At 41.9% G+C, this 27,768-nt stretch overlaps 1 protein-coding gene across 2 annotated transcripts in view; it reads left to right on the top strand.

Annotated features, from left to right (window-relative positions):
- Window positions 1-26,118, top strand: part of tcf20 (transcription factor 20) — a 28,744-nt gene extending 2,626 nt beyond the window's left edge. Inside the window, exons 2-6 of one of the 2 annotated variants that reach the window (XM_014203702.2) lie at window positions 14,669-23,194; window positions 23,379-23,472; window positions 23,656-23,719; window positions 23,882-23,982; window positions 24,383-26,118. In XM_014203702.2, the coding sequence (XP_014059177.2) occupies window positions 15,803-23,194; window positions 23,379-23,472; window positions 23,656-23,719; window positions 23,882-23,982; window positions 24,383-24,399 (7,668 nt within the window). In that variant the 5' untranslated portion in view covers window positions 14,669-15,802 and the 3' untranslated portion in view covers window positions 24,400-26,118. The remainder of the gene's footprint in view (window positions 1-14,668; window positions 23,195-23,378; window positions 23,473-23,655; window positions 23,720-23,881; window positions 23,983-24,382) is intronic. The other variant, XM_014203704.2, reaches the window with a different exon arrangement.
- The last annotated feature ends 1,650 nt before the right edge of the window (window positions 26,119-27,768 follow it).

The raw sequence follows: 27,768 nt of genomic DNA, 5'->3' as shown, positions 1-27,768 counted from the left end.
CAATACTGAATGAACACTTATTTTTACTTAATATAATACATCAATAAAATCAATTTAGCCTCAAATAAATAATGAAATATGTTCAATTTGGTTTAAATAATGCAAAAACAAAGTGTTGGAGAAGAAAGTAAAAGTGCAATATGTGCCATGTAAAAAAGCTAACGTTTAAGTTCCTTGCTCAGAACATGAGAACATATGAAAGCTGGTGGTTCCTTTTAACATGAGTCTTCAATATTCCCAGGTAAGATGTTTTAGGTTGTAGTTATTATAGGACTATTTCTCTCTATATGATTTGTATTTCATATACCTTTGACTATTGGATGTTCTTATAGACACTTTAGTATTGCCAGTGTAACAATATAGCTTCCGTCCCTCTCCTCGCTCCTACCTGGGCTTGAACCAGGAACGCATCGACAAAAGCCACCCTCGAAGCAGCGTTACCCATGTAGAGCAAGGGGAAACAACTATTCCAAGTCACAGAGCGAGTGACGTTTGAAACGCTATTAGCGCGCACCCGGCTAACTAGCTAGCCATTTCACATCGGTTACACCAGCCTCATCTTGGGAGTTGATAGGCTTGAAGTCATAAACAGCGCAATGCATTGCAAAGGGCTGCTGGCAAAATGCACGAAAGTGCTATTTTGAATGAATGCTTACGAGCCTGCTGCTGCCTACCACCGCTCAGTCAGACTGCTCTATCAAATCATAGACTTAATTATAACATAATAACACACAAAAACACGAGCCATAGGTCATTAATATGGTCGAATCCGGAAACTGTCATCTCGAAAACAAAACGTTATTCCTGTTACATTGCACAACCTTCAGTGTTATGTCATAATTACATAAAGTTCTGGCAAATTAGTTCGCAACGAGCCAGGCGACCCAAACTGTTCCATATACCCTGACTGCGTGCAATGAACGCAAAATTACACAATTTCACCTGGTTAATATTGCCTGCTAACCTGGATTTCTTTTAGCTAAATATGCAGGTTTAAAAATATATACTTCTGTGTATTGATTTTAAGAAAGGCATTGATGTTTATGGTTAGGTACAGTCGTGCAACGATTGTGCTTTTTTCGCAAATGCGCTTTTGTTAAATCATCCCCCGTTTGGCGAAGTCGGCTGTCTTTGTTAGGAAGAAATAGTCTTCACACAGTTCACAACGAGCCAGGCGGCCCAAACTGCTGCATATCACTGACTCTGTTTGCAAGAGAAGTGACACATTTTCCCTAGTAAAAATAAATTCATGTTAGCAGGCAATATTAACTAAATATGCAGGTTTAAAAATATATACTTGTGTATTGATTTTAAGAAAGGCATTGATGTTTATGGTTGGAGCAACGTGTACCTAAGCGATTATATGCAACGCAGGACAGGCTAGATAAACTAGTAATATCATCAACCATGTGTAGTTAACTAGTGATTATGATTGATTTATTGTTTTTTATAAGATAAGTTTCATGCTAGCTAGCAACTTACCTTGGCTTCTTACTGCATTCGCTTAACCTCGTGGAGTGCAATGTAAAGCAGGTGGTTGGAGCGTTGGACTAGTTAACCGTAAGGTTGCAAGATTGAATCCCCGAGCTGACAAGGTAAAAATCTGTCATTCTGCCCCTGAACAAGGCAGTTAACCCACCGTTCCTAGGCCGTCATTGAAAATAAGAATGTGTTCTTAACTGACTTGCCTAGTTAAATAAAGGTCTAAAAAAAAAAAAAAATCGTCCAAATCGGTGTCCAAAAATACCGATTTCTGATTGTTATGAAAACTTGAAATCGGCCCAAATTAATCGGCCATTCCGATTAATCGGTCGACCTCTAGTATTGACTGACCTTCATGTCTTAAAGTAATCATGGATTGTCGTTTCTCTTTGCTTATTTGAGCTGTTCTTGCCATAATATGGACTTTTACCAAATAGGGCTGTCTTCTGTATACCACCCCTACCTTGTCACAACACAATTGATTGGCTCAAACGCATTAAGAAGGAAAGAAATTCCACAAACTTTTAACAAGGCACACCTGTTCATTGAAATGCCATCCAGGTGACTACCTCATGAAGCTGGTTGAGAGAATGCCAAGCGTGTGCAAGGCCGTCATCAAGGCAAAGGGTGGCTACTTTGAAGAATCTCATATAAAAAAGATTTGGACTTGTTTAACACTTTTTTGGTTACTACATGATTCCATATGTGTTATTTCATGTTTTGACGTCTTCAATGTTATTCTACAATGTAGAAAATAGAAAAAATAAAGAAAAATCCTTGAATGAGTAGGTGTGTCGAAACCTTTGACTTGTACTGTACATAAACTCAGCAAAAAAAGAAACGTCCTCTCACTGTCAACTGTGTTTATTTTCAGCAAACTTAACATGTGTAAATATTTGTATGAACATAACAAGATTCAACAACTGAGACATAAACTGAATAAGTTCCACAGACATGTGACTAACAGAAATGGAATAACGTGTCCCTGAAAAAAGGGGGGGGGGGGTCTTCTAGCTAGAGTTTCTTTGTCCAGTGTTTGTGCTATTTTGCCCATCTTAATCTTTTGTTTTTATTGGCCAGTCTGAAATATGGCTTTTTCTTTGCAACTCTGCTTAGAAGGCCAGCATCCCGGAGTCAGTCGCCTCTTCACTGTTGACGTTGAGACTGGTGTTTTGCGGGTACTATTTAATGAAGCTGCCAGTTGAGGACTTGTGAGGCATCTGTTTCTCAAACTAGACACTCTAATGTACTTGTCCTCTTGCTCAGTTGTGCACCGGGGCCTCCCACTCCTCTTTCTATTCTGGTTAGAGCCAGTTTTTGCTGTTCTGTGAAGGGAGTAGTACAAAGCGTTGTACGAGATCTTCAGTTTCTTGGCAATTTCTCGCATGGAATAGCCTTAATTTCTCAGAACAAGAATAGACCGAGTTTCAGAAGAAAGTTCTTTGTTTCTGGCCATTTTGAGCCTGTAATCGATCCCGCAAATGCTGATGCTCCAGATACTCAACTAGTCTAAAGAAGGCCAGTTTTATTGCTTCTTTAATCAGAACCACAGTTTTCAGCTAACATAATTGCAAAGGGTTTTCTAATGATCAATTAGCTTTTTAAAATGATAAACTTTGATTAGCTAACACAACGTGCCATTGGAACACAGGAGTGATGGTTGCTCATAATGGGCCTCTGTATGCCTATGTAAATATTCCATTTAAAAAAAAAAAAAAAAAATGCCGTTTCCAGCATATACAGTGCTGTGAAAAAGTATTTGCCCCCTTCCTGATTTCTTATTTTTTTCCACATTTGTCACATTTAAATGTTACAGATTAAACACATTTTAATATTACACAAAGATAACCCAAGTAAACACAAAATGCAGTTAAGTTATGATTTTATTTATTAAGGCTATCCAAACCTTCATGGCCCTATGTGAAAAAGTAATTGCCCCCTAAACCCAATAACTGGTTGTGCCACCCTCAGCAGCAACAACTGCAATCAAGCATTTGCGATAACTGGCAATGAGTCTTTCACATCGTTGTGGAGGAATTTTTGCCCACTCTTCTTTGCAGAATTGTTTTAATTCAGCCACATTGGAGGGTTTTCGAGCATGAACCGCATTTTTAAGGTCACGCCACAGCATCTCAATCGGATTCAAGGCCCGACTTTGACTAGGCCACTCAAACCTTCATTTCGTTTTTTTAAGTCATTCAGAGGTGGACTTGCTGGTGTGTTTTGGATCATTGTCCTGCTGCAGAACCCAAGTGCGCTTCAGCTTGAGGTCACAAACTGATGGCCGGACATTCTCCTTCAGAATGTTTTGGTAGAGAGCAGAATTCATGGTTCCATCAATCACAGCAAGTCGTCCAGGTCCTGAAGCAGCAAAGCAGCCCCAGACCATCACACTACCACCACCATATTGGACTCTTGGTATAATGTTCTTTTTCTGAAATGCTGTGTTACTTTCACGCCAGATTTAATGGGACACACACCTTCCAAAAAGTTCAACTTTTGTCTCATCAGTCCACAGAATATTTTCCCAAAAGTCTTGGCGATCATCAAGATGTTTTTTGCCAAAAGTGAGACGAGCCTTTGTTCTTTTTGGTCAGCAGTGGTTTTCGCCTTGGAACTCTGCCATGGATATCATTTTTGCCCAGTCTCTTTCTTATGGTTGAGTCATGAACACCGACCTTAACTGAGGCAAGTGAGGTCTGCAGTTCTTTAGATGTTGTTGTGGGTTCTTTTGTGACCTCTTGGATGAGTCGTCATTTTGGTAGGCCGGCCACTTCTGGTAAGGTTCACCACTGTTTCAAATTTTCTCCATTTGTGGATAATGGCCCAAAGCTTTAGAAATGGCTTTGTAACCCTTTCCAGCCTGATAGATGTCAATTACTTTGTTTCGCATCTGTTCCTGAATTTCTTTGGATCGCGGCATGATGTCTTGCTTTTTGAGATCTTTTGGCCTACTTCACTTTGTCAGACAGGTTCTATTCAAGTGATTTCTTGATTCAACAGGTCTGGCAGTAATCAGGCCTGGGTAATCAGGCCTTAAATACTTATGTCATGCAATAAAATGCTAATTCATTACTTAAAAATCATACAAATGGATTTTCTGGATTAATTTTTTTTTTTAGATTCCGTGTCTACATGCTTTGTAAGTAGGAAAACCTGCAAAATCGGCAGTGTATCAAATACTTGTTCTCCCCACTGTGTATATATACACACAGTTGAGGTTGGAACTTTACATACAGCTTAGCCAAATACATTTAAAGTCAGTTTTTCACAATTCCTGACATTTAATCCTAGTAACAATTCCCTGTCTTAGGTCAGTTAGGATCACCACTTTATTTTAACCTCTATGGGCTAGGTGGGACGCAAGCGTCCCACCCGTGGTGCACTCCATCAACAGCAGGTGCATTTCAAGAGCGGCAAATTTGAATCCAAATAAATGTCAAAATTCAAATTTTTCAAACATACAACTATTTTACACCCTTTGAAAGATAAACATCTCCTTAATCTAACCACGTTTTCCGATTTCAAAAAGGTTTTACGGCGAAAGCATAAATTTAGAGTATGTTAGGACAGTACATTTACAAGAGTTGTGTGTAATGTTGTGCCGATTCAAAGACAGGCGTCACCAAAACCATAAAATCAGCTAAAATTATGCACTAACCTTTTACAATCTCCAACAGATGACACTCCTAGGACATTATGTTAGACAATGCATGCATTTTTAGTTCTATCAAGTTCATATTTATATCCAAAAACAGCGTTTTACTGTGGCGTTGATGTTCAGGAAATCGTTTCCCTCCAATAACCGGCATTCAAGTCAGCACCACAAATTAAATCATTAAAATTAGAAAACATTGGTAAAATATTATATTGTCATTTAAAGAATTATAGATTTACATCTCTTGAACGCAATCAACTTGCCAGATTTAAAAATAACCTTACTGGGAAATCACACTTTGCAATAATCTGAGCACTGCGCCCAGAAAAATACGCGTTGCGATACAGTCTAGCCGCCATGTTGGGGAGATCTAAAATCGAAAATACTATGTAAATAATCCATTACCTTTGATTCTCTTCATCAGATGTCACTTCCAGGTATCACAGGTCCATAACGAATGTAGTTTTGTTCAAAAAAGCTCATCATTTATGTCCAAAAATCTCCGTCTTGTTAGCACATGATCTAAGCCCGCCGGACTTCACTTCATGAACGAGGGGAAAAAATATATTTACGTTCGTTCAAACATGTCAAACGTTGTATAGCATAAATCATTAGGGCCTTTTTTAACCAGAACATGAATAATATTCAAGGTGGACGAATGCATTCTCTTTTATAACGTATTGGAACGAGGGTACCCAACATGAACTCGCGTGCCAGGTGTCTAATGGGCCATCATCGTTCCATGGCTCTTGTTCGGTCAGATCTCCCTCCAGAAGACTCAAAACACTTTGTAAAGGCTGGTGACATCTAGTGGAAGCAATAGGAAGTGCCAAAATATTCCTCAGCCCCTGTGTTTTTCAATGGCATAGGTTTAAAGGTAATACAACACATCAGGTATCCACTTCCTGTCAGAATCTGTCTCAGGGTTTTGCCTGCCAAATGAGTTCTGTTATACTCACAGACACCATTCAAACAGTTTTAGAAACTTTAGGGTGTTTTCTATCCATATATAATAAGTATATGCATATTCTAGTTACTGGGTAGGATTAGTAACCAGATTAAATCGGGTAAATTTTTTTATCCAGCCGTGCAAATACTGCCCCCTAGCCCTAACAGGTTAAGAATGTGAAATATCAGAATAATAGTAGAGAGAATGATTTATTTCAGCTTTTATACCTTTCATCACATTCCCTGTGGGTCAGAAGTTTACAATACCTCAATTAGTATTTGGTAGCGTTGCCTTTAAATTGTTTAACTTGGGTCAAACATTTTGGGTAGCCTTCCACAAGCTTCCCACAATAAGTTGGGTGAATTTTGGCCCATTCCTCCTGACAGAGCTGTTGTAACTGAGTCAGGTTTGTAGACCTCCTTGCTCGTACGTGCTTTTTCAGTTCTGCCCACACATTTTCTATAGGATTGAGGTCAGGGCTTTGTGATAGCCACTCCAATACCTTGACTTTGTTGTCCTTAAGCCATTTTGCCACAACTTTGGAAGTATGCTTGAGGTCATTGTCCATTTGGAAGACCCATTTGCAACCAAACTTTAACTTCCTGACTGATGTCTTGAGATGTTGCTTCAATATATCCACATAATTTTCCTGCCTCATGATGCCATCTATTTTGTGAAGTGCACCAGTCCCTCCTACAACAAAGCACCCCCACAACATGATGGTGCCACCCCCGTGCTTCACGATTGGGATGGTGTTCTTCGGCTTGCAAGCCTCCCCCTTTTTCCTCCAAACATGACGATGGTCATTATGGCCAAACAGTTCTATTTTTGTTTAATCAGAACAGAGGACATTTCTCCAAAAAGTATGATCTTTGTCCCCTTGTGCAGTTGCAAATCGTATTTTGGCTTTTTTACGGCGGTTTTGGAGCAGTGGCTTCTTCCTTGCTGAGCGGCCTTTCAGGTTATGTCGATATTAGGACTTGTTTTACTGTCAATATAGATACTTTTGTACCTGTTTCCACCAGCATCTTCACAAGGTCCTTTGCCGTAGTTCTGGGATTGATTTGCACTTTGCGCACCAAAGTATGTTCATCTCTAGGAGACAGAATGTGTCTCCTTCCTGAGCTCTATGATGGCTGCGTGGTCCCATGGTGTTCTTACTTGCATACTATTGTTTGTACAGATGAATGTGGTACCTTCAGGCATTTGGAAATGGCTCCCAAGGATGAACCAGACTTGTGGAGGTCTACAATTAGTTTTCTGAGGTCTTGGCTGATTTCTTTTGCTTTTCCCATGATGTCAAGCAAAGAGGCACTGAGTTTGAAGGTAGGCCTTGAAATACATCCACAGGTACACCTCCAATTGACTCAAATGTCAATAGCCTATCAGAAGCTCCTAAAGCCATGACATAATTCTCTGTATTTTTCCAAGCTGTTTAAAGGCACAGTCAACTTAGTGTATGTTAACTTCTGACCCACTGGAATTGTGATACAGTGAATTATAAGTGAAATAATCTGTCTGTAAACAATTGTTGGAAAAATTCCTTGTGTCATGCACAAAGTAGATGTCCTAACTGACTTGCCAAAACTATAGTTTGTTAACCTCTATGGGCTAGGTGGGACGCTTGCGTCCCACCTACTCAACAGCCAGTTGAATCCTGTGGCGCGTTATTCAAATACCTTAGATATGATATTACTTCAATTTTAAAAAAATATGACTATTTTACACCATTTTAAAGATAAGACTCTCGTTAATCTAACCACACTGTCCGATTTCAAAAAGGCTTTACAACGAAAGCAAAACATTAGATTATGTCAGCAGAGTACCCAGCCAGAAATAATCAGACACCCATTTTTCAAGCTAGCATATAATGTCACATAAACCCAAACCACAACTAAATGTAGCACTAACCTTTGATCTTCATCAGATGACAACCCTAGGACATTATGTTATACAATACATGCATGTTTTGTTCAATCAAGTTCATATTTATATCAAAAACCAGCTTTTTACATTAGCATGTGACTAGCATGTGACTAGCATTCCCACCGAACACTGCCGGTGAATTTACTAAATTACTCACGATAAACGTTCACAAAAAGCATAACAATTATTTTAAGAATTATAGATACAGAACTCCTCTATGCACTCTATGTCCGATTTTAAAATAGCTTTTCAGTGAAAGCACATTTTGCAATATTCTCAGTAGATAGCCCGGCATCACAGGGCTAGCTATTTAGACACCCAGCAAGTTTAGCACTCATCAAAGTCAGATTTACTATAAGAAAAATGTTATTACCTTTGTTGTCTTCGTCAGAATGCACTCCCAGGACTTCTACTTCAATAACAAATGTTGGTTTGGTCCAAAATAATCCATCGTTATATCCAAACAGCGGCGTTTTGTTCGTGCGTTCTAGACACTATCCTAAAGGGTAAATAAGGGTGGCGAGCATGGCGCAATTCGTGACAAAAGAAGTCTAAATATTCCATTACCGTACTTCGAAGCATGTCAACCGCTGTTTAAAATCAATTTTTATGCCATTTTTCTCATAAAAAAGCGATAATATTCCGACCGGGAATCTGCGTTTAGATAAACAGACAAAGGAAAAGAAAGCATTCGGTCGAAGCGGGCACGCGCCTAAGCCCATAGTACTCTGAGTGGCCACTTGCCTAAAGTGTTTCAGCCAGAGCCTGCCTCGATATCGTTCAACTTTTTCCCGGGCTCTGAGACCCTATGGAAGCCGTAGGAAGTGTCACGTTATTGCACAGATCCTGAATCTTCAATAAAAAGAGCCAAGATGAAACACTACTTCTCAGACAGGCCACTTCCTGCTTGAAATCTTCTCAGGTTTTGGCCTGCCATAGGAGTTCTGTTATACTCACAGACACCATTCAAACAGTTTTAGAAACTTTAGGGTGTTTTCTATCCAAAGCCAATAATTATATGCATATTCTAGTTACTGGGCAGGAGTAGTAACCAGATTAAATCGGGTACGTTTTTTATCCAGCCGTGAAAATACTGCCCCCTAGCCCTAACAGGTTAACAAGAAATCTGTGGAGTGGTTGAAAAACGAGTTTTAATGACTCCAACCTAAGTGTTTGTAAACTTCCGACTTCAACTGTTTATATATAATGGTGTGTAAAGACAGTATATGAATAGAAAAGGTGTTTACAGCAGTAGTTATATAGGATGAGCCATGACTAGAATACAGTATATACAGTGCCTTCAGAAAGTATTCATACCCCTTGATTTATTTCACATTTAGTTGTTACTTATTCCACATTCAGTTGTTACAGCCATCTACACACAATAACCTATAATGTCAAAGTGAAAACATGTTTTTAGATTTTTTTTCCCGAATGTACTGAAAATTAAATACATTATTTACATAAGTATTCATACCCCTGAATCAATACATGTTAGAACCACCTTTGGCAGCGATTACAGCTGTGACTATTTCTACGTATGTCTCTAAGAGCTTTGCACACCTGGATTGTACAATATTTGCACATTATTCTTTAAAAAATTCTTCAAGCTCTGTCAAGTTGGTGGTTGATCATTGCTAGACAGCCATTTACAGGTCTTGCTATAGATTTTCAAGCCGATTTAAGTCAAAACTGCGACTTGGCCACTCAGGAACATTCAATGCTCTCATGGTAAGCAACTCCAGTGTATATTTGGCCTTGTATTTTAGGTTATTGTCCTGCTGAAAGGTGAATTTGTCTCCCAGTGTCTGTTGGAAAGCAGACTGAGCCAGGTTTTCTTCTAGGATTTTAACTGTGCGTATCTCTATTCCTTTTATTTTTATACCCTCAAAACACTCCCTAGTCCTTGCCAATGACAAGCATACCCACAACATGATGCAGCCAACCACCATGCTTGAAAATATGAAGAGTGGTACTCAGTGATATGTTCGGGGCAAATCTAAAACAACACAACATTTGGTATTCAGGAAGTTCATTTCTTTGCCAGATTTTTTGCGGTTTTAGTTTAGTGCCTTACTGCAAGTAGGATGCATGTTTTGGAATATTTGTATTCTTTGCGAGGCATTAGAAAACCTCCCAGTCTTTGTGGTTAAATCTGTATTTGAAATTTGCTGCTAGACTGAGGGACCTTACAATTATCTGTATTTGTGGGGTACAGAGATGAGGTAGTCATAAAAAAATCACGTTAAACACTATTATTGCACATGATGAGTCCATGCGACTCATAATGTGACTTGTTAAGCAAACGTTTACTCCAGAACTTAATTAGGCTTGCCATAACAAGGGGTTGAATAGTTATTGACTCAAGACATTGCAGCTTTTCATTTTTAATTAATTTGTAAAAAATCTCTAAAAACATAATTCCACTTTGACATTATGGGGTATTGTGTGTAGGCTAATGACAAACAATCTCAATTTAATCAATTTGAAGTTCAGGTTGTAACACAACAAAACGTGGAAAAAGTCAAAGGGTGTGAATACTTTCTGAAGGCACTGTACATATAGTGGGTAAAACAGTATGTTAACATTATTAAAGTGACCAGTGTTAATGACTGTACATAGGGCAGCAATCTCTAAGTTGCAGGGTAGAGTACCGGGTGGTAGATGGCTAGAACAGTGACTAAGGTTCAAGGCCTTGGCTATACAAATTACACTTTTACAAAAGACTGCAGAAGTTGGCTGCAAGCAATTAGTCAATTAAGCACTTTACAGTGTATTTAAAACAGACAATAGACGTGTCACATTGGCCCCTCATGAATGATGACCCCATCAAAGTGCCGTCACCCCATAAGTCCCTGTTGATTTAATGCCTTAGAAGGCTGTTAAATACATTTACGTTGAGCTATACCAACCTGTTTTATTCATTTAGTGAGGTGATAAGAAACCACATGGCTGGCTTACCACAGCTTTATAAGATTATTTGTAATCATGTACAATCCATGTAGGCCTACATGGATTCATTGTGATCTTTACATTATTGTGCCACTGTTTTGACTTCATGCTGCTAGGCCTCTGGGTAAATACATTTGAATTCAATCACTTTTTGTAAGCACCCCTTTTGATTTGAACGAAACCTTTCATACATACAGTATCTCACAAAAGTGAGTACACCCCTCACATTTTTGTAAATATTTGAGTATATCTTTTCATGTGACAACACTGAAGAAATGACACTTTGCTACAATGTAAAGTAGTGAGTGTACAGCTTGTATAACAGTGTACATTTGCTGTCCCCTCAAAATAACTCAACACACAGCCATTAATGTCTAAACCGCTGGCAACAAAAGTGAGTACACCCCTAAGTGAAAATGTCCAAATTGGGCCCAATTAGCCATTTTCCCTCTCCGGTGTCATGTGACTCGTTAGTGTTACAAGGTCTCAGGTGTGAATGGGGAGCAGGTGTGTTAAATTTGGTGTCATCGCTCTCACACTCCCTCATACTGACTGGTCACTGGAAGTTCAACATGGCACCTCATGGCAAAGAACTCTCTGAGGATCTGAAAAGAAGAATTGTTGCTCTACGTAAAGATGGCCTGGGCTATAAGAAGATTGCCAAGACCCTGAAACTGAGCTGCAGCACGGTGGCCAAGACCATACAGCAGTTTAACAGGACAGGTTCCACTCAGAACAAGCCTCGCCATGGTCGACCAAAGAAGTTGAGTGCACGTGCTCAGTGTCACATCCAGAGGTTGGCTTTGGGAAATAGACGTATGAGTGCTGCCAGCATTGCTGCAGAGGTTGAAGGGGTGGGGGGGGTCAGCCTGTCAGTGCTCAGACCATACGCCGCACACTGCATCAAATTGGTCTGCATGGCTGTCGTCCCAGAAGGAAGCCTCTTCTAAAGATGACAAGAAAGCCCGCAAACAGTTTGCTGAAGACAAGCAGACTAAGGACATGGATTACTGGAACCATGTCCTGTGGTCTGATGAGACCAAGAAACGTATTTGGTTCAGATGGTATCAAGCGTGTGTGGCGGCAACCAGGTGAGGAGTACAAAGACAAGTGTGTCTTGCCTACAGTCAAGCATGGTGGTGGGAGTGTCATGGTCTGGGGCTGCATGAGTGCTGCTGGCACTGGGGAGCTACAGTACATTGAGGGAACCATGAATGCCAACACGTACTGTGACATACTGAAGCAGAGCATGATCCCCTCCCTTCGGAGACTGGGCCGCAGGGCAGTATTCCAACATGATAACGACCCCAAACACACCTCCAAGACGACCACTGCCTTGCTAAAGAAGCTGAGGGTAAAGGTGATGGACTGGCCAAGCATGTCTCCAGACCTAAACCCTATTGAGCATCTGTGGGGCATCCTCAAACGGAAGGTGGAGGAGTGCAAGGTCTCTAACATCCACCAGCTCCGTGATGTCGTCATGGAGGAGTGGAAGAGGACTCCAGTGGCAACCTGTGAAGCTCTGGTGAACTCCATGCCCAAGAGGGTTAAGGCAGTGCTGGAAAATGCTGGTGGCCACACAAAATATTGACACTTTGGGCCCCATTTGGATATTTTCACTTAGGGGTGTACTCACTTTTGTTGCCAGCGGTTTAGACATTAATGGCTGTGTGTTGTGTTATTTTGAGGGGACAGCAAATGTACACTGTTATACAAGCTGTACACTCACTACTTTACATTGTAGCAAAGTGTCATTTCTTCAGTGTTGTCACATGAAAAGATACTCAGATATTTACAAAAATATGAGGGGTGTACTCACTTTTGTGAGATACTGTATTTGCCAATTTGCCATATTTGCGAAAAGTGCTCAAAAAGTGACTTTTTAGACCTGAATGCCAAAACATTCAAGAGATAAATGTGGTCAAAGGTAAATAAAATGTAATAAAATGTGGTCAAAGTTGACCTATTTTGCATTCACTGGAAAAGATAAACGTTTGAGATTGATATTTAAAAGCTTACAAACAGGGTTGTCAAACTGTTTTTATAATTGACTGATTTATCTAATTATCATCAGAGGTTTTGGTGTTGTGCCCACCATCTGTTGAGACACAACATGTTCTTGAATACAGAGTGGGTGTCATGTTTTGGCCGATAAATGTATAAAAGAAAATAGACATTTAGACTTTCAAATGGTACCACAAACATGGTTGGAGGTCCACACATTAGAGAATGTTGACTTGAATGGGAATATAAGTTGGTTTAAATAACACTGTCAATCCTCCATAGGAAACCTATTGAAATATAGATAATAGAATAGACATGACCAGTTAAGTTGACATTTGACGGTGGGTGGACCAGTGGCCATCTTTGTGGTAGTAATTAGAAGTACAAATGTAATGGTGTAGCAGTTAAATTGCAGTGGTCTGAAGGGATAAGTCATTCTATGAATTACATTTCTATGATTTTAAATGACACCCACTCTGTATTCAAGAGCATGTTGTGTCTCAACCGATGGCGGGCACAACACACAAACTTCAGATTATGTAAAGTAGGGTCTAAGCAACAACAAATAATACTTCATTTCGGGGGGTTTTCTCCAAGAAATTATAAAATAGTTTGACAACCCTGTTTGTAAGCTTTTAAAATGATATCAAACTCAACCGTTTATCATTTCCAGTGATAAAGACATGGATGTCTCATAGGGCCGGGACGATACCAGTATCGCAATATTGCAAAACTCTTCGGTCCTTTAAAAACCTGTTGTATATAAAATATTGTGTGCTAAAGCTTGGAAAATAAATACATGTGACTCTGGATGACAACATAATGATTTTTGTTTCCAACACTAGGGCTGTTTTCCTAAAGAAGTTAAATCCACTTTGTGTTTTCTTCCCCTGCCGCGATACTAACAAACTGGTATCGTCCCTAACCTAATGTCTCTTGGTGTGGTGGGGTATGCAACATGGGTCAACTTTGAGCACCTCTGTCTCCTGAATGTTTTGGCATTCAGGCCCAAAAAGTAACTTTATGACAACTTATTCCATGGGCAAACATGTATGGAAAGTTTTTTGTTTAAATCAAAAAGGATGCGGTCAAAAAGTGATTGTACTCATATGGATTTACCCTCTACTCTAGTGCCTTTTGTTTTTGTGCAATTCCATGGATGTTTGAGTTACATGCGTTATCAGGAATTGAACAAACACAGCAGTGGCAGTTGACACACAATACAAATACGGTATATTGTCGCCGTTGACGTCCGGACAAATGTTGCCCCTCAAAATCATATAGTTGTGGTTTTGCACTTTTTAGTTTGATACCACTTTACAACAAGTGCCCTAATACCTGTGTATTTATTTACATACTAGTTACATGGGCAGGTGGGCCTGTAGTGTAATTACAGTATGATGTTATAAAGTTGGACACATTGACACCTGATTTAATTGTATTGCAGATTATATGTGACTATTTCTACAGTAAGACCTACAGTTAGTACAATACTAAAATAGACCATGTGGTATATGTTAAGGAACACAGTGAGAAAGAGTAATGGGTTATGCAATGGTTAACAACAAACCCACTGTACTTACTTTGTCAGCAAAAACCCACACAGAATGTTTGGATGTAATAGCCTATGTACAGTATAGGCTATGTGGTCGTTGTGGCACACACAGTTATTTTTGTTTCTTTTTCTGTTCTTTCAGATTTCCACAGGGCTCCTGTAAACAACTGAAGAGAGATGGACTCACATGGATGGAAATACTGGAGAGAAACTGCAAAAGAAAAACAAGAAGAAGCTGATTAAATGGAAACCTTACTTTTGGACATTGGTATGGGAGACGGTCAATTTGAATAATGATTGAAAGAAAAAGAAAATAAGGTAAGACAGAAACATGTTGGAGATCTAGAAGAGCACCAAGATAAACACTGGCGAAGAAGAACTAAAGTTGGGGGAAACTGGGGACCAAAGACTTTTCTACAATCCAACTACATACGTCAAAAAATCTAAGGGAATGACAAAAAAAATAGAATTTCAAAAAGTATTAATCTCAACAAGAACACGCAAATGTGAGTGGATTTTTTCCCCCCTTTTGGTTTGAGACATTTATTGGATGAAAGTATTGGCTAGCATTTCTAAGGCTGTTTCTACACAGGTACTAGCCAAATACATGCAAACCTACATGAGGGAAGCATTATTGTTTCACATAGGCTACTCCTGCCAGAACTGAATCATTTCTGCAATGGCAGTCCAGCAGTCTAAAAGGCAGTGACTCGGTTACTCTTGAAAAGTTTTTCCACATGGGACACCATTGAATCCCACTGCAATTTTATCTTAACTCTGTTTGCCTGTGCTCTTATACAGTGGAAAGGACATTGAGGCCTATTATTTCAAGTGCTGTTTTCTCTCTTGCACTTGATATTTTCACATTTAGTGCCAAACTGCAACATCTGTATCATATCCTTTTAACATTGAAATCTCTACTACATTTACTACAAAAACACAGATATTTTGTTGTAATTTGAACTTAGCTCTCCAACTATTACAACTGTAATGGAGTTACTCTACATCATCAGCAGATTTCAGAAGTTCTTTAGTTGCATCTAATTGAAAATTACTGGTCATTTTCTGCTCAAGCCTCAGTATTTGCTTCATCTTCAATTGCTGCTACAAGTGTGATAAAACATTTGTGATAAAGTCACTTGCTTCAACTCTGCTGGACTTTGTTGGACTCTCCATCATCATTTAACTGCAAGCCTACAAAGTCAAGTGACACAGTAACTGCCATTACGGAACAAAAAAACGTTCCCTCAAACAATTCGTAAAAATCCATAAAAACATGCAGAATTTCCCCAACAGTCCAGCACCTCCAGCTCTTCCTCCTGGATTTACTAGTAGGGGTGGAGGTGGCTCCTCTTACCCACCACAGTCAACAGATCCCCAGATATCCCCAAGGATGACAGACGACTACACTGGGATGCAACAGCAAACACCCCCAAATCCTCAAAGTCACAGTCGACACCTACTCCATCGAGGGCACCACCACCCTAGTCAGGCTGGCCATATGCTTGCTTATGATGCAAGAAACAGAGCTGGGGAATCATCACACGGTAATATTCACAGTGGCAGTAGTAGCAACCCTTACCAAAAGGAAACAATGGATTATTATTTTGCAATGGGTGGAAAGGACAGACATAGAAGAGGAGGTATGGCATATGGGGCAGGTTTTGGATACTCAAATATGGATGGACATATACCTCAGCAGTACAGACAAGCTGGAACTAGCTCCGGATTGTCCTCCGGGATGATGTCTCCCTATCCTTTGGACTATGGTTCGACGGCCGGCTCAGGTGGTAGTAGCAGTGGCAGCAGTGGTGCTGGAGCATTTTCCCCCTCCCATCAGTACAAAATGGGTCAGAACCCTGCTATGCAGCCAGCATCAGGGCCTCAGATGCAGCACCGCCAACATGGACAGAATTACCCCGCCCATCAAGCTCTGCAACATGGACAACAGCATAGGACTTATCCCATCTCTGGACACAGAATGCCTCCACAGTTCTCACACTACTCCCCACAGGGTAGTGCATCTACAGGGTCATCAGGAATGTACAGCTCCCCACCACAGAGATATCATGATGGGGCCAGCAGTGGTGGTGGATTTGAACCTAAAGTCAACAACTCTCCTAATATGAACTCTAATTCAAACTCAATTTCAAGTTCAGCTACAACAAACAATGTTGGATCACTGGAGAATGTTACACAGAGTTACCACTCTTCAAGTTACCCCTCATACTCCCCACAAACTCATCCACTCCACAAACAAGCCACCCTCCAGCACCGCAATTCTCAGCACAATTTAGGAATAGGTTACGACAACTCTCTCAAAATGCAGCATCATGCCCCTCCACCAGGTTCTGTATACTCTAAACATCACCAATCCACCAATCCCGGAATGCCTCAACAACCGTGTCAAGAAATAGCCAAATCGCCAATGCACTCTCAACCCCAACAGGGTCAGATTAACCAAAACTTCAGCCCTATATCTAACCCCTCTCCAGCTGCCTCTGCAGTGCAGTCTCCCAGTTGTAGCTCCTCACCTTCCCCGTTGATGGGTGTCTCAGAAGGTCATGGAAACCCTTCATGTCCCCCACATGTTCCATCACATCCTCCTCCCCCAAATCCTCGTAGTTGCCGTGGTCGGTTATTGCAGACTATGCCTCAGTTGAGTCCCACACCCAACTCCAACAGCAGCATCAGTAGTTGTGGCAGCAATGGCAGTAACAAAGCTACTGGTCTGAATACAAGCGCTGGAGGTGGTCACTCAGTCAAAAACCGAAGCAGAATGGCTGCAGGTACAGGAAAAGGATCACATGAAGAAGGGTCATCCTCGTCTGTCTATTCATCTTCTCCTCTTGACAAACTCATGCAAGATCCTGGCTTGAACAGTCTAAATGCGTTGACATCACAGGTAGCGAATTTACCCAATACAGTGCAACATATGCTTCTCACTGACACATTAATGTCACATAGAAGGGGGAAAGATGGACAAAGTCAAATGCTGCAGGCATTACAAGCCATTCCCTCTACTCAACCAAGGAGTCGAAGTGTGAGTGCTGCCTCAAGCAGTGGGATAGGTGGTGGTGAAGGTGCTAGCTCTGAGGCTGGAGGTGATGAAGATTCCTTTCTGGTGTCCGAAAGAGTATCATCAAGGGCCAAAGAGGAACGAGATGAGCAAATTTCTGAGGGGGAAAAATCTAGAATGCGGCAGATGAGTGGCACAAGCAGTGGATCGGAACCAACTGGCTACTATCCTCCATCTCAGAGTCAAATGTGCATGGGTTCAAGTAAAAACCAATCCCATACTGGAAAGAGTGATCAGGGTTCAAAAGGGAAGATGATGTTCACGGAATCTTCTACAAAACAATCTCTCAATCCATCAAATGTTTCTGAAAGAAAGACAACTGAAACCCGGACACCTTCATTGTCATCTCCCTCCTCTGCTCCTCAATCTGCTGAGCCTGGTCCAAGCGTACATTCTCGCCCTCCTGTTTCCTCTACTCCCTCATGCCCCATTCCCTCTCCTGCTCCTCAGTTCCACCCAAACTGTGTTTCTGAGCCTGGTGCCACTGATGTTAATACTAAAAATGGGCTCAGGAAAACAAGGGAAATTAAATATGAAGGAATTAAAGATGAAAGTGGAGGTATGATTGAAAAAAATGAAAAAGGCACCCATGGAGAGCAGACCCGAGAAGGACACATGCGACAAGATGGGCAGGACAAAGAAAATAAATTGGATCGATCTTCCTTCCGTAACAAAAAGGGGGATGAGAAGGACGGAAAACGATGTAAGACACGAGATTTGGACAACTCCAATCAAGATCAAAATATTGAGGAACAGCCAAATGTTGGTGGAGTGGGTGTTATTGTGTCAACTCGTTGTGAGGTAAATAATCCAGAAAAAGCTACACATGCACAAGACAACTGCATAGAGGAGAAACATTCAGACAGCTTCTTTAGAGAGTCTAGTCGTCATAATGGGGAGGAAGGAATGGATTTGAGTGTATATTCCTCTCATCATGAAGTTCCCCAGAAATCTAATTTTGCGCGGTCTGTCCCTCAAAATCATCCCCCCTCAGGTCCTCAAAAATATGGTTATCAAGAGTCACCACATGGTGCTGCCATGGGTTTGAAGACACGAGGGAGACCTAGTCCAGGGAGTGTAACGGGATCAAATTCAAGGTATCAAGGCTTCCATCAGCCAAAGGCCAGTTATGGCCCTGAACACACCAAGGATGTCGCGGGTACTACAGTTGAGGGATCAGTGAGGAGAAGAGAAGGATCAGGAGCAAGAGGACATGATGATAATTCTCAACTGCAGCATCAATTTCCAAGCCTCTTGCAGGAGGTTCTACAGGGTTATCACTTAGACCGGCGCTATGGGCGATCTGAACAGGCACTAACTGCCCATCTCCAGGCTCAAAATATGACTCGGCAACAGTACCAAACCAGGCATCCTTATGGCATGGCTGAAAGTATGAGAACCCAAACTGGAGTTGGAGAGGTCACTTCCCATCCCTCCCGAATGACCAGCCCTGGAAAGCCTCTTCAACTAAATCAGCGCCAGGGGCCTGGATCTGATTTTGTACCAGAATCACCTCAATCCTCCTTGAAGTCTGAAGGAGAATATACTAAGGGATCTCACAGTGCTTCTTCAGAGAAAAATAAAATGGCAACACTGCAGCGTCACCCCACCCATATGCCACAGTCTACAGAGTTTTTGTCTGGACCTCCACCAAAACACATCAATTTAGCCGACTACTCGTTACCTCACAGGAAAACCCCTTCAGGTCTGCCCAGCTCATCATCAGCTGTACAGGAACTCCTTTTGCAGGAAACAGAGCCGCTAGCGGGCAGTGTTGGAACCATAGGTCAAATTGAGTCTCAAATGTTGACGTCTTCCCTTTTACCTCCATCTAAAGAGCGCCGCTCTGTTATATGTGATGTTTGTCCCAATCGCCGCAGTACACCAGAAAGGGATGGGGAACGTGAAAGAGTGCGGGAAAAAAGTCCAATTGGTGCCTCTGTGATCCAACTGCCATCAACAAATGATCTAGGGAACAGTAAGGAGATGGGAGATAAAAAAGAGGTTGGAATGAAGGTAGCATCAAAGGAGACTGCAGAGGCTGTCCATCATAGTGTTCTTACAACCAAGGAAACTGATGTTGAGCATCATAACAAGGCTTTACACCCATCTGTGGTTATGAATGCAGAGCCTCTCAGAAGAGGTAAGATTGATTTGACCACCACCATGCCCTCTCGACATCTGCAGCAAACCTCTCACTATCCCTCTACCACCAACCCTCTGTCTCCACCATCAAGACGTCAGTCATACCCACATGGTGTAGATTTATCTACAGGGCATGCCAGTGGCTTTCCTGGTTCCAGGTTTGGTGATACAAGAGAGGGCAATATGATGCCACGTAACCCCCATTTTCAAAATCCCTACCACTCACCCCAAGTTCAATTACAAAACCCACAATCCGCAAACAAATTACAAATGTATACTCACCTCCATGCTCATGACTTGGATGACAGACTTGATTGGGCAGCTACCATTAATAGACCCACCAAGGATATGATGCAGTCCAGTACTTCTCCAGGTAGACATAAACTCAGTCATTCAGAGCAGAGACAAAGGATGCCGTCTCCAACTGACATTTTGCACAATCGACAACCGTTTGCTAAACAGCAAGTTCCTCATCAGAACACTTACTATGACATGAAAATGTGGGAGTCAACACACTCTGGTAGAGAGAGTGTAGGGATGTTGGAGGGGGACCCTTACCAGAGAAGTCAACAGCCACCTCCTGCTGCTCCTCTTGGGTCTGTTGCCCCCCAATTGGTTCCAACAGCTCCACCAGTCTCCAACATTCTTGAATCACCTGTCTCCCGAGTGGTTACAGAAGAAATCTTTAAATCACTCCATCCAACACCTACACCTAATTCCATGAAAACAGTTGGTCACAGTATTGGTGGGAATGTCAATTCCGTGATGCCACAGAGCCATCGACCAAATAAAACTGGGGGTTCTGGGGACACTAATCCATTAATGTTGAGGAGGAGAGTTCGATCTTTCATTTCCCCTATCCCTGCTAAGAGGCCGCATCAGGATGTATCACAGCAAAGAAGTGCCCCTAGTTCATATCACTCACCTTTGGCCTACTCTGAATCCAGCCTCCAAAATGATGATGACTCATCCAGTTCAGATATAACTACACTTGGTTCACCTAATACACCTTGTCCCACACCTGGACAAAGCACTTATTCACAATCCTCCTCCCCTGTTCAGGGTAAAAAGAGTCTGCCTCCAAGAAAAGGGAGAGGTTTGAAACTGGAGGCTATTGTTCAGAAAATTACACCAAATGTGAAGAAATCTACTAACAGCGGCCATGCCGATGTTGACTCAAATGATTTTGCTGGATTTTCTCACACTGAAATGTCACAGTTTACTGACACACAGGATGAAGAGGAATGTTTACCTTATCTAGATGAAAGTCTCTCATTAAGTGACATTATGCCCTACAGAGGGGTTGATGAGACTGGACCGTTACCTCCCACCGCATACCCTTGTGATCCTCACCAGACATCACAAGTTCTTAAACGTGGCTCCACAGGAACTGTTACAAGACCTTTGCAGCCAGACTTTGACTTTGGGTTAGGGACTGCAGCATCTAGCACTGGTGATAGAGATAAAGAGATACCCGCTGACTTCACCTTGTTAGGGCCCTTACCCCCACCTCCACCACTGCCTTGTCCAGTACAGGGCTCCCCCCCTCCTTCTTCATCTGCCTTGTCTGATATTCAACATTTCACTAATACTTACCAGCAACTTGAGACTCGAAGAGGTGAACAATCTGCTGCTAACCTTCTGAGACAAAAACTTGAAGAAACTGGGATTGGATTTGATGATTACAGTAGCAGTGACTATTATGGAACCACCCCACCACACCACAGTCAGGCTCAAGGGCACTTACTAAGACAGCCACATCAAACTTCTCCAAGGTCATCTTTGGCAATGACAGGGTCACCACAAGATTCCAAACAATCAGACAATTCTGTACCCAAAGGCTATTTCCCATCAGGCAAGAAGAAGGGAAGGCCTGTTGGAAGTGTGAATAAGCAAAAACGTGCTCAAGCCACCCAGGCCCAGGCACAGAATGCGAGCCCAAGTGCACTGTCTGGCCCACCCATTCAATCTCCTGCAACTGTTAGCCCACAGGTAGCCCCAAGCCCTAGCACTACAGCCTCTGCCCCATCAGTCACTCCTCCGACTGATCAGAAAATGACTCCTGAGATTCCACCAGTCTTGACCCAAGCAGTAAAAGTGGATGCTGAAAGTGAGGACACTCAGCCAGAGACGGAGGTGAAATCAGTCTGCCAGAAACAAGAGGGGGTGAAAGACGAGAGTGAGGTAGTGGGATCAAGAGGCAGGCAGAGGAGGAGGAGAAGAGGAGTAGCAGCAGCGGCGGCCAAAGATGACCTGGAAGCGGCTACAAGGGCAGGGGAACATTTTGATAACAGCAGAGTTTTTCCTGATAATGGCAAGTGTGCCTTTGCTCCATACATACATGTGGAGAGGAAAGTAGCTGAGATAGGAGCCGTGTGCACAATTGTGAATGGTGAAGAGGAAAAGATGAAGGGAGAGCGTGGAGCAGTTGGAGGGAAAGCAAGCAGTAGTGGTATTGAAGCTCTTTTGACCTCAGCTCTTTTGTCTCAACTGCCTAGGAGAGACGGAGAAATTGAGAGGGTCAAAGAGAAGAGGGAACTGGAGGATGTAGACTCTGCCCTCCAGGCAGGAAAGGTTCTACCTTCATCTGAGTACCTTCTACCAGGCCCTGTGATTACTGAATCCATTCATTCTGGCCGTCTTCTCTGCTGCCTGTGCCAGAAATGGGCCAATTTCAAAAACCTTGGGGATCTCTATGGACCTTACTACCCTCCTGAATATGCTACGAGGCTTCCCAAGAATCAACCCCAGATTCGACAGAGTCTTGTAACTACTGGGATGAGTAGAAATGTGCAAAATCTAGACACCATTTCAAATGTGTTGACCACCCAGGGCCCTGAACTGCAAGATGTGCCAACTATCAAGTCCTCAACTTATAGTGATTGCATGTTCAGTCAAGAGACAAACACAACTTCCCCTGCCACTGCTGTTGGCACTGCCTCTCCAGCAGGTGGAGGGGAGATGCTTTATCTGGCCAGCAAACTTGCTAAAACCACCACCAACAAGACAACAGTTCTTAATTGGGACATGCCTCCAGAGTTAAAACCAGTTACTGAGCTAAGGAAACAACCCGAACTTCAGAATGATCCCACTTACAGTCAGCAAAACCAACCATGCCAGCAACAGCAGACAGAAGACACTCAACAAAGGCCACAACACAGAAAGCTGACCTCGCACCCGAGATTTAAAAGGAGGCAGAAATCCAGTGAGGATTCCCCAAGAATGGTACCATCCAACAGCAAAGCCTCATTGCCATTCCAGCCTCCTCCCCCAACCTTAGACTCCCTTGGGCCTTTGGCACAGCTGGCCCAACTTCCTCAGATGCCTATGGACCCAAAGGAGCTGTGGGTGCATGAGGCATGCATGGTCTGGACCAGTGGGGTTTACCTGGTCAATGGAAGACTGTATGGCCTACAGGAGGCACTAGATGGGGCCAGAGACACAGTGAGTAATCTTTTTTGTTGTTGATGTCTATACAGTATACAATGTAATGATATTGGTTACTATATATAGATATTCTTTTCAGCTCAAAATACCTAAAGCAGTTCTCAGAACTCCACAGTTTTAAGTTTAAAGGATTTTTGCACTCTCTTCTGTTATTCTCTATGTTATGTCTGTTTGTCTTCAGGTCTGCTCATATTGTGAAATGGTTGGCTCAACCCTCGGCTGTTACAGCAAAGGCTGCACACTGAGATATCACTACCTGTGTGCCATGGATGCAGGTAAGAGCAGCGAAACAGTTCCTTAATACCGAATGTTATATCTCATTACTCATATGCTGTGCCCTAAACCTTACCTCCCACTGCCTACTGTAACTATAACAATAGTACCCAATTATTTTGTGTTATAAATTTCTGAGTTGATGGTTATGTCATTTGTATCACTTTTCCTTCACCTCTCCTCAGACTGCTCTCTGAATGAAGATAACTTTTCACTACGATGTCCGAAGCACAAGGTAAAAAGGGAGAGGTTGGTTATTATATAATTCTTAGGGAAACCAAATATTTGTGACTCTTCATTGTGTTAATATATTTTAAAGTCCTTTATCTCATGTGCCACTATAGTTAAGAAACTAATTACCACTTGAATTACCTTCTCTCCTTTGCACCTCCCCCCTCTTATATTCTGCAGTTTACCCAGAGCAGCCAGCCAGCTAAATCTGTGTACCTTGAGCAGTCTGAGAGAGGCTGAGAGAGACACTGAGGAGGAAGAGACGCAGGAGTATAGGATCGGTATGTTTTTAAAAGGCAGTGGTGCGACCAGGCGAGAGGGCACCGGAATGAATGTTACAATGCTCTGAAGGATTTGAAAAGACTAATATTTGTTTGGTATGAGACTGAGCACCCTGTTCTATTTGTTTGTGTTCATATCCCCCCAAATTATCCTCAAATTAGCAAATCGTTAAACCAAAAAAAGTGTCTGTCAAAAATGAAGCCCAATATTTATTAGCCAAGGGCTGCTTATTATTTTTGTTTATATCATAATCTTCAAGGTAACAACATTTTTTTTAAGTATTCTGCTCATCATAAAAAGTATTCTGCTCATCAACAGAGATGCCCACTGTTTCGACCACACACAGGGTTGTGTAATCCCTGGTGTCAATACACACTTGCTTTTTGTATCCTTTCCTAGGTATGCTTGGACGATGAGGATTGTCAGTGAAACAAACAGCCCTAAACAGGATGGGACGTGCATCTTTTGACGGATGGACTATGATGACGGAGAAAAAAAGAGGCTTGTAAAATTTCTGAACAGGAATTAACTTTAAAACATTTAAGAAAAAGAAAAACTCCTTACTTTAAAAAGAAAAACAGATCAAAGCAACGCTGAGGAAGACTAAAAAGGAAGACCAAGGTGGGACAGAGCGAGACATTGCGAGTGACGGAACAGAAAGGAACTTCCTCTTAAAAGAAACAAACAGCCTCTCTAGGCAAACTTTGCATTTCTGGAAATACCTTCAAAATCTTCTTTCCGTCATGGCTCTAGTCATTTTATCGATCATGTTTTTTGTCCAAATGTTATGAATCAGAGTATTGGGAACAACCCACCCAGAAGACTATAAGAGAGCGTTGGGGTGAAAAGTTGACATTATAGTTGGAAGGAAAGGAGAGGCAATGTATCTACTTCATGTAGTATTTTATCATAACCTTCATAATCATTATTTTATCATTATTATTTTGTATCTGCATCAGTATTTACTGAAATGGATGTATCTCCATTTATATTTTGTCAACATTTATCAAACATCGGATATTTTATCATTCCTGGAGAGGGAGGTGCCAGAATGACATCATTTGGAATGTCAAGGCCGAGTTGCCACAAAGACATTATTGCCTTGGAGAATGGACATTTGTTGCCTTTCAAAGTGCGTATGTATAAGAGTGAATGTGTGTGAAAATGTGGATTTGAGTGTCCATTTTTGGTCCTTTGAAAAGTGGTCTTATTTTTCATCCTTGGGGTTTTTACGGTACAGATAGTATTCATGAAAATCGAATGGACATGATCTTATTTTTCAAACAAAATATTCATAATGTGCTGAGAGAACAATTGAACCCTGACAGGAGGAGATCACAATATTGACTAATGCATGCCTGCCATCTTTGACCATGTTGATTGGGAGAAGACGTCACTTGACAGGTAAACCAAGTGTTGACGTTGTGGTGGACCTTGTTCAGTATATGGGTGGGGTTTTATGTGAAAAGAAAGTCACATTTGGCTGACAAAATTCTGACGAGCATTACCAAGACCTTTTGGAATCTAGAGGGTTTTTGGAATGACTGGGACTGGGAGTCCCCACCTTTACTGTGGAACGAGAGTCAGTATATCCCGAGTACTTTAATAGGTTCATTTCTCAATGACACTTAAGATATGGATCAAGAGATGCTAAATGCATTCAAAAGAAGCGTTGCCATAAACTAAAAAAGTGAGTCGTACGTGGTGTTGTCTATCATTTTTTATTATTGTACTTGTAAAAAAAATTGTTGAACTGAAAGAAAACAAGTATGATATTGAAAACATGCTGTATTAGAAACTTGTCAATATGTATATGAACTATGAATACACTTACTAAATGCTTCAAAGAATGCTATCCTTTTGAATATTTCACACTGTACTGTTGTCCCTTTAAGCCATTCATTTTTTTAATTCAAACTTAATTTGTTTTTATTGGAGAGGAAGATCCTTTCTGGGTTCTCAGCCCGATAGTCTCTCCTTTCATTCTGTCACTCCTTTTCTTCTCAGTCCCTTTTCTCTCTCACACGCACACACTCTTCTCACTCCTGCTGTGTCTTAAATTGTGTACTGCTGACAGTGAGCCTCAGGTTCACTGTATAGTCAAGTGAGGATTAAATCTGGCTCCACATATCAGACCCAAGTGTGAGTGATGCGTTCAGTCACAAATGTAATTCAGAAACCAAACGTCAGAAATGTGCTGAGAATTGTGCACTGTAGCTACATTTTGGTTGAAGCATGGTCGCCATATTGTCTTAGCAGTAACACCTTTTTGAGTTATGAGTGTCTGTCCCTCTGCATGTCTCAGGCAAGTTCGGTGGATGCTAGTATGTGTTTTGACATCATCATGGTGTTTTGAGTACTGTATGTTTCATCATGGATGTCTGTTGTGTAATTCTGTTTTTTCCTTAACGTCGATGAAGAGCTCGTTCTTGTGGTAGGAGCCAGCTCACCACTTTCCTGAAAACCCCAAGGGCTCGATTCAATCCGTGGCGCTGAAGATCCGCACTACAGCATGAATGAAATTTAAAGGCAATGTTCCTGTGTTCATGGAGACTGCATTCACGGTGAACACTGCATATGTCAGCATAAACGAAAATGACCTTTTTAAAGGCCCAATACAGCCAGAAATGTTACATAAACACAAAATGCTTATCTCTAAAATGTTTGGCACAACATGTTTACGAGGCTCCCGAGTGGTGCAGCAGTCTAAGGCACTGCATCTCAGTGCTAGAGGCGTCACTACAGACCCTGGTTCGATTTCAGGCTGTATCACAAACGGCCGTGATTGGGAGTCCCATAGGGCGGCGCACAATCGGCCCAGCGTTGTCTTGGTTAGGGTTTGGCCGGGGTAGGCCGACATTGTAAATAAGAATTTGTTCTTAACTGAATTGCCTAGTTAAATAAAGATATATATATATATTTTAAATACATCCCTGTTAGCATTTCTCCTTTGCCAAGATATTTAACAGCATGATCATTACACAGGTGCACCTTGTGCTGGGGACAAAAGGCCACTCTAAAATGTGCAGTTTTATCATACAACACATTGCCAGAGATGTCTTAAGGGAGCGTGCAATTGGAATGCTGACTGCAGGAATGTCCACCAGAGCTGTTGCCATACAATTTTGCCTTAATTTCTCTACCATAATGTCGCTTTAGAGAATTTGGCAGCATGTCCAACCAGCCTCACAACCACAGACCACGTGTAACCACGCCAGCCCAGGACCTCCACATCTGGCTTCACCTGTGGGATCGTCTGAGACCAGCCACCCAGACAGCTGATGAAAATAATTTATGCACAAATTGTCAGAAACCGTCTCAGGGAAGCTCATCTGCGTGCTCGTCGTCCTCACCAGGGTCTTGATTGCAGTTCTGCATCGTAACTGACTTCAGTGGGCAAATGCTCACCTTCGATGGCCATTGGCACGCTGGAGAAGTGTGCTCTTCACAAATGACTCCCGGTTTAAACTCTACCGGGCAGACGGTGTGTATGGCGTTGTGTGGGCGAGCGGTTTGCTGATGACAACGTGAACAGAGTGATCCATGGTGGCGGTGGGGTTATGGTATGGGAAGGCATAAGCTACGGACAACGAACACAATTCCATTTTATCGATGGCAATTTGAATGTACAGAGATACCGTGACGAGATCCTGAGGCCTATTGTCGTGCCATTCATCCACCGCCATCACCTCATGTTTCAGCATTATAATGCACTGCCTCATGTCACAAGGATCTGTACTCAATTCCTGGAAGCTGAAAATGTCCCAGTTTTTCGATGGCCTGCA

This window comes from Salmo salar, chromosome ssa06 (genome assembly GCF_905237065.1).
Source record: "Salmo salar chromosome ssa06, Ssal_v3.1, whole genome shotgun sequence".
Classification (NCBI taxonomy): domain Eukaryota; kingdom Metazoa; phylum Chordata; class Actinopteri; order Salmoniformes; family Salmonidae; genus Salmo; species Salmo salar.
The sequence above is the reverse complement of the archived record's forward strand: the minus strand, read 5'-3'. Positions and strand labels throughout refer to the sequence as shown.